General features: G+C 52.4%; 1 protein-coding gene across 2 annotated transcripts in view; it reads right to left on the bottom strand.

Moving 5' to 3' along the window:
- Positions 1–218: 218 nt before the first annotated feature.
- LOC116940201 (uncharacterized) overlaps positions 219–8,175 on the bottom strand; it is a 39,284-nt gene continuing 31,327 nt past the window's right edge. For both annotated transcript variants that reach the window (XM_032949615.2, XM_032949626.2), the window contains exons 12-15: positions 8,020–8,099; positions 7,382–7,526; positions 6,585–6,767; positions 219–5,301 (exon numbers count right to left, since the gene is read on the bottom strand). In XM_032949615.2, coding sequence (XP_032805506.2) covers positions 5,186–5,301; positions 6,585–6,767; positions 7,382–7,526; positions 8,020–8,099 — 524 coding nt within the window. In that variant the 3' untranslated portion in view covers positions 219–5,185. The remainder of the gene's footprint in view (positions 5,302–6,584; positions 6,768–7,381; positions 7,527–8,019; positions 8,100–8,175) is intronic.

The raw sequence follows: 8,175 nt of genomic DNA, 5'->3' as shown, positions 1-8,175 counted from the left end.
AAATGTAATTTAATTTGTTTTGGTTTAACTTAATTATCATCGAGCCCCATGGTGTAAACAAGTGCAGTCTGCAACTCGTCACGACAACAGCGTGCTCACGTCCATCCACGCGGCTCTCGGGATACGCTCGAAGTCCACGGCAGACAACACTTTGAATCTGAACGGGGCCTCGCTTATATACGTATGAATCTGAAAGCAAAAAAAAATAACAACAAACATTTTATGCAATTGATTTTATTTATTTAAAATATTTAACCGGGGGAAAAAAACAACACAAATCTTGTGAGCTAAAACATCTCGTTAATTTTTTTACAGGCGTCCCGGAGGAATAACTGAATGAATGAACTAACACAAAATAATGAATTAACATTTCATTCACCACCCCTCCCCCTCGCTCACCAAATCGACTAGAGCACGTTGCATTCGACGATTTCAAACCGCATCAAAAGCCATCTCCTCGCCGCCGTGCACCACAGCGGACGTTGGTGTCCACGTTGGTTCGGGACGTCATCATAACATGTGGCAGTAGTTTCACTCACGACGACTTTCGCAAATTACATAAGGTCAAAACTGGCTCATGTGACTGCTGATGAGACACATGCAGGCAAAAAACTGGTCCATGCGACTCTGCTGATAGAACGTTAGAAAGATGAAACCACGTCTAGGCCGACTCTGCCGAAGAGCCGCAACAAGAACAGAAACCGGTACAGACAAAACCCCACTGATGAGTCCCAGTAGAGGGCGAAACCGGTCTGGAGTTGTCGCATTTAAACTAAAGCCGCTGCTGAATAAACACGGGGAGTCTGGGAGGGCCAATCCGGCAGACGGACTCAAAAAATATCCGAATTTACCGTGGACACTAGGGAGGAGGAGAGTGCCACAGACTTCATGCGTTGCCCAGCATGTGCGTATCAGAGCATCTTGTAGTCAACACACCATACACATTAAAGTAATGCATGATGTGTAAGACGAAGCGATTGTGGACACGACTCTTGCTTTGTAGCGTATATAAAGGGGTACGAGAAGGGGTGTGCATGTGAGGGGAGGGGGGGATATCAGACTTACAAGATAATGTACACGTTATTTCAAGAAAAGCAGAAGGCATGAACAAAATTGGAACTATAGACTGCATATAGTTGAGTTTTTTGTTGTTTTTCGTCCAACTTTGTCGTTTGAATTATATAAACATTGATCTTTCACCCCAAGATCGAACCGGCAGCTATAGGCAAACGATGTGTCTCTTTGGTAAAAGCGCATTTTAATTAAAGCGGAGATATATATAAAATAATATAATAATACTGATATTATGATACCATGCCGTATACATAATATACACGCTAATGCATTTTACATGCCTTATATATATTTTTAAAGAGCATTTTTTCCCCCAAACAAAAGTCAAAAGCTATCCCCCACGCTGTCACCCTCTTCTTTTGTTGAATACTATTTAGAAGCAAAATTATAACAAAAACTAATGAAGAGTTAGTCAAGCATCGAGGTTCCTCATTGGCTGTTGAGATTTGGACGCTGATCATAATAATAATACTATTATCTGTGATGTCTTCAGCAACCTCACACGTGGAACGATTTTAAAATGTTAGTTAAAAGGTGATTTTAAAAGCCCGTTTTTGAAATTAATTTACAGCCATTTGTCTATCCACTGTTGGATGAAATTCCCTCCCCTCCCTCACCCCCATCGCCAAGCGCAATGGGGGGGGGGGGGGGGGGTAGCGGTTGTTTGACCATACTTCACCACGCTGGTCAGTGCGGGTTGGTGAAGAATTATCTAAGGGGCGGCGCCCAGGACTGGTTCAGATTTCAAGTCGCCGTGGCTGGGAGTCGAACTCAGCGCGCCGGCTTCAAAGCGCTAACTAAACGCTGCGCCACCGCTCCCGCACAGCGTCACGATATACCCACACATGTACGCGATTGCAAGTTACGCGTACATTCATTTGTAATAACATCCTATGCATACTGACACTTAAACCTCGTGAGATATATCTTTAACCCAAAACAATGACACGTACACACACGTACACACACGTACACACAAAGACAAAGATCTCCCGCACCGCCGCATAAGGCTTTTGGGGAAAATGCTGTTAGCGAGCTCCTATTATTAAGGCCTGCACGAGGGCTGAGTTTTTACACACCGCACTCGGTACTCGCTTGAGGCCGAGTCGACCTATTGGGGTCACGGAACCAGTTTACATCACAAGTCAATGATGTTGGGCCGTGTATCAAGAACCCCAGCTGGGTTCGTAGTGCAGTGCGCTAACCACTGCTCCAACGGTCCCATCCCAATGACAAAGGCGTACACACACGTGATCACGTACACGCAACGCACAGGCACATTACACGATGCCCCCTTGACACGTGTCCCGATATTTTAGGGGCCTTTTGCACTGGACTAGAAAAACAACCCCAACATTTCAACTTTAAAAAAAGAGTCATTTCGCCGAGAGGAAGATAAAAAGCTGACGTTTCAGCCACTTAGTCTTCTTCAGGGTAAAAAAAAAATCGCGTGGCGAAGGGATATGGCGGTTCATCCTCCCCCACGATTCAATATGAATTCAGGATTCGCCATTCAAAAGTAATTGTTTTCTGTTCCACCGCGGTGCAGATCGCGGTCTCTCGTGGCTGCGGGAATCACGTGACCCCATTCAACACGATGTCAAAAAAATTGCATTCCATTTCGAGCATGTCAATTTCACTTCCCTTAAAAGTTAATGATCAATTAACAGTCTCGTGTCAATCCACTGCTGGATGATGGCCTTACCCACGCCGTACGAATTGGGGAAAGGGAGGGAGGGGGGTGGGGGTATGGGAGCCCCCGGATTTCACTCGGCACGGATGTGAGCCGTAGCCGACAGGAATCGAACCGAGGTTTCCGGGTTCGTAGCGCAGTGCGCTAACGACTGCGCCACCACTCCACATTATTTTGTTGCTCTTCTCTTTTTAACAAAACGTCTCTAAACAAAGCGGCACAGCCTGGATTCGTGCTGTTTCTTCTCCGTCGTTATAAACAGAGCTTCCTTTCAGCCGGAGCTAGCCGGGGCTGAGCTCCTGCAAATATTTCCCCAGCCCGCCCAAGTTGCGAGGAGGAGGGGGGGGGTCCAGGAGAGTTAGGGGGGGGGGCTGGAATACATTCCACAAGATCTCAATCAACCCTCCACCCTCTTGGTGGTGACTTTGGGCCACGTTGGCCGAAGTCTGGTGGAGGGTTCACGTTGTCGAACACAGCGACAACAGCGCCCTCCTGCGGACAAGCATGATAAGTGCTCTGACATTTCCAAAAGAAACAGATTTACAACAATGAAATGTACTTATTTTTTGCCTTCCTCTTCTCTCTCTCAAAAAAAATATATATACTGTGTATTTATATATATAAAAATATTCATACACATATACTCACAGCCACGGTAAGGTATGTAAAAATGTAAGTTTAAAGCTGTCTTCGTCCGTGAACACGAGGCACGTTCTTTTTACGTCATAAAGCGGCAGTCACGTGTCACTTCCTCTGGTTATCGATGGGCTATCGGCCCAGTGTTGTGGTGTTACCGTATTATCCAGATCTAGAGGATATGGCCTGACACACCCACACGCACGCACAGAAATCTTTTTTTTAAAAACAGGTGTGTATTATAATCCGGACAATACGGTAATTTCATTATCCAAGGAAAGCCTCACCTGAGTCTCAGGGATGTTTATCGGGAGGGTCCTGTCACACTTAAGATGTTTGACGAATTTCCATTCGTGAACATTTCACTTTTCATGTCACAAAAAAACACAACTAAATTTGGTATATCGGGTACCCTTTCCCATGAACGTGACTGAAGAAAATTTCCGCGATAATTCAAAACTCTCGGTGTTCCCCTCGCTAGACGAGACTGCTGCGCGATTCTGAATGAAACCGAAGCTCTTCCCCACGCAGAGACTTGGACATTGTGCACGCGCAGGCGGTGGCTGCGACGGCTGAGCCGTAAGACCACAAACTTACTTTGCCGGATATTTTTTTTTTATCCCACGTGATCCGCCGCGTCTCAACCGCGAGTCTGTTCTGCGCTTTGGTAATTTCGTGCTCTCTACTCTGCCCTCCGTGCTCGTCTGTAAATTGCGCGCCGCACCCGACATGGATTAGAAGCTTTCGCGGCTGCGTGAATCCGCACTCTCCACTTCTCTCGGCGAAGTCACGAAGGTAGAAATAAAATAATAAAAGACCACGACGTTTCGATCGCAACACAAGCGGTCGCCCTCGGGCGGAAAAGGAAAAAAAAAGGACGAGAAAAAAAAAGGCCGCTTGTGTTGCGATCGAAACGTCGTGGTCTTTTATTATTTTTTATACCTACGTCACTTCACCGAAAGAACCAACGAGTAAAGAGTCTGGCACCCAATATTCTCGAGCACCCGGGGGGAGGGGGGGGCACCACCATGCGCCCGCGGATCGCGACGCCGCGACGCAAGGGCTTCACAATGTCACAATTCGGGATGAAAGGAAATTCAATCAAGCAACATTTTTTTTTTGGTCTCATTTTTTCACCGGCTCCTTACGCATTCTTGCTTGCGGATCGTCAAAGAATCCTTAGGCAGATCCCGAACGCGCGCGATTCGATGCGTGTGTCCGTGAGCTGAAGAATGGATGTCAATCGATGCGTCATCGTCCGTTGCATATCTTAGCAGGTGTGTAACGATTTCCACTCCTCCCCCCTCCCCACCCAGCGTTTAATTGCATAGTAGCGATTTTCCGTCACGATTAAATTATATATAAAAAAAAAATTATTCTCGACCGTGGTGAATGTAGCGGCCTCTAGGGGCAGCAGGAGGAGGTCACGTGCTCCCCGTGAGATACGAACAGCACGCGAACATTAAACGGGCACCACTCTGAAACGCACGAAACTAATTTGCGTGGATCGCAATCCTAAGAATCGATCGATAGAAATCGACCAATTAAAAAAAATCGATTTTTTTTCAATCGACGTGTCGTAAAAAAGAAACATCGATGATTTTAGTCGGTGCGTTTCTCTTGTAGCCTGCGAGCCGTCGTGATTGGGTTGGCGGGCGGGGGGGGGGTGAGAGAAGTTGGAGGCTCTGGGACGCAGGGGGCGGGGCACGGGGGGTGGGGGTGGGGCACGGGGGGCGTGGGGGGGCACGGGGGGCGTGGGGGGGCACGGGGGGCGTGGGAGGCTCAGTGCAGGAAGCGGTGCCGGTGCTGTGAACGCCGCGGCAGCCGCGACCACGCGAGGTGCTGGTGGGGGGCCGTGGGGTCACGACCCTGGCTCGTGCCCCTCGCGATCGTGCCGGCTGTGGGGGGAGGGGGGGGGAACACCACCACCACCATCATCATCATCACCATATTCACGATGGTCATCATCATCAATTCATTTTTAGATTGAAAACTCATTTACTTAGGACTGGGTTTTTTGCGTGTGTTTCGTTTGTTGCCCTTCCCCCGCACCTCCGATTAGCGCGGTTGGCTACGTACGGTGCGAAAGAAGTTGAACGTACGTACATCGTGTGTCGTCATGATGGTCATCGTAATGAGTTATTATCCTCATCGTCATGATTGTCATCCTTCATGGGGGGGGGGGGGGCTGGAAGGCGGTGGGGGTGACACGTGGTGTGTGTGTGCTGGGTGCGTAAGAAGTGGGTTGTATATGGGAGGGGCGGGTGGGGGACACATGGTGTGTGGGTGAGTGGTTCCTGCCATGGGGAGAGGGGGGTGGCTGGAACATCAGCATCGTCGTCAACCTAGTCATGGTCAACTCAGCATCGTCATGATGGTCATCATTGTTACAAGAGTATGGTTTTTGTTTGCATTCTGACCACAAGCATTGTGGTTAATGCACACATGATTCCTTATGAAAGGTTTCAGTTTGGTGTTTTAACATCTTAACACAGAAAAAAGGGGAAAACCTATTCTCTCATCTTTTGGTAATGGAAAAGGAGGTCCCATGACCCTTATGAGAGTTGTGTGGGGACACGTGGGTCACGTGGGGACACGTGGGTCGTGAAGTGTGGACACGTGGGTCGTGTGTGGACACGTGGGTCGTGTGTGGACACGTGGGTCGTGTGTGGACACGTGGGTCTTGTGTGGGGACACGTGGGTCGTGTGTGTGGACACGTGGGTCGCGTGTGTGGAGACACGTGGGTCGTGTGTGTGGACACGTGGGTCGTGTGTGTGGACACGTGGGTCGTGTCTGTGGACACGTGGGTCGCGTGTGGGGACACGTGGGTCGCGTGTGGAGACACGTGGGTCGTGTGTGGGGACACGTGGGCTGTGCGTGTGGACACGTGGGTCGTGTGTGTGGACACGTGGGCTGTGCGTGTGGACACGTGGGTCGCGTGTGTGGAGACACGTGGGTCGCGTGTGTGGACACGTGGGCTGTGCGTGTGGACACGTGGGTCGCGTGTGTGGGGAAACGTGGGTCGTGTGTATGGACACGTGGGCTGTGCGTGTGTGGACACGTGGGTCGCGTGTGTGGACACGTGGGTCGCGTGTGTGGACACGTGGGTCGCGTGTGTGGACACGTGGGCTGTGCGTGCGCGTGTGGGCGAGCGGGCGGCTCGTCAGCCGGGACACGCACGTCGCACGCAGCTGATGCGCGGCTCGTCCCAGCGGCCGCTGTCGCGGCAGCGCACGCTGGGCTGGTGGCGCTGCACGAAGCCCTCGCGGCACCGGTAGCGCACCAGGGCGTGCAGCTCGTAGCGGCCGCGCAGCGCCCCGAAGGAGCGCGCGTGGGGCACCACGGGGGGCGGACCGCACGACACTGGGGGCGGGGCGGGAGGGGAGGGAGGGAGGGAGGTGGGGGGGGGCACAGACAAAGGCAATGACAAAGATCCCCCCCCCACCCCGGATAGCCTGCAGCGGACCGTTGGGGCAAGTGATGTTAGCGAGCGAGCACCTTTGCAAAAGCCGGCAAGGCACGAGGAAGATGCTGAGTGGACAGCGCCACGCACTTGCCATGCACACGCGCACGTCACGCGTCTTCATAGACACAAAAGATCCCCCCACCCCGGTGTAGCCTTTAGCTGACTCCCGGGGCAAGTGCTAGTGAAGGCTGGACACGGCACACGTAGCGGGTCGGTGCGGCCAACACCGCCCCCGGCCGCATTTGTCTCCCCGGTGGCGATGCTTGCACACCGCACCGGGTACTTACTCGTTTCAGGCTGAGTCGACCTAATCAGAGCTCCAGGACCGGTTCAGATAATCGCCGTGGGTGGCCGCGAGCGGGGCAATCGAACTCGGCTCGCCGGGTTCGTAGCGCGGCGCGCTAACCCGCCACACTACCGCAAGCCCACACCCCCCGTGCGTGTGCACGCACACACGTGTTCGCAGGCCGGTGATACCCGTCCACGTACACGCGCGCACACACGCGCTCACCTGCGCTCTTCTTGCAGGTGAAGGTGAGGTGGTAGTTGCACGGAACGTCGTTCCACTGCCCGTTCTCGTGCCAGATGAGCACCACGCAGTCCTCGCCGGGTTCGAAGAAGCTGTCGGGTTGGTTGAGCCTCCAGTTCTCGTAGTCCTGCCGCGGCCACGTGGCACAACGTCATCAACATCGTCATCATCATCATCATCGTCACCATCGACATCGTCATCAACTTTGTCGTCATCGTCACCACCATCATCGTCAACACCATCATCGTACTCGTCGTCGTTGGCCTGACGCGCAGGCTCAGCTCAATGCGAACTCACTCGCAATGTTTTAGTAGTTGTCTTGAGGCCAAGTTCGCGTCGTTCATCCCCCTGAATTTCAACAAATATCAATAAGACAGTCCTCCATTTTTGGGGCTCAAGTGGGTGGGGGGGGGGGGGCAATCACCCCTCTCCCCCCCACGCCCCCCACTTAGTTCTGCCGCTGCGACGGGGACCCTTCCAGCCGCCGCCGAAGTTTCGACCTGGGCCCACGACCACCATCATCAATAGCCCCCTCTCCCCTCTCCAGCCCCGCCCCCCCTCTCCCCGCTCCGCTCGCTCCCTCTCACGCGCACGCAGTCCGTCTAGACGGAGGCCCTTACCAGGTGGCTTCCGTCGCTCCAGTGAAAGTCGTTCTCGTACATCCTGTCGTTGAGGCCGATCCACTGGTACTGGCCGAGACCTGTCGAGAGAGAGAGAGAGACAAAGGTGGACGGGCGGGGTAGCGAGCGTTTCAATTGGCGGCAGTGGCGGCCGCG

The sequence above is a fragment of the Petromyzon marinus genome, chromosome 1 (genome assembly GCF_048934315.1).
Source record: "Petromyzon marinus isolate PM22_M1 ecotype Great Lakes invasive population chromosome 1, UKy_Petmar_22M1.pri1.0, whole genome shotgun sequence".
Classification (NCBI taxonomy): domain Eukaryota; kingdom Metazoa; phylum Chordata; class Hyperoartia; order Petromyzontiformes; family Petromyzontidae; genus Petromyzon; species Petromyzon marinus.
Note: the sequence above shows the minus strand (reverse complement) of the source record. Positions and strands in the feature narration are given on the sequence as shown.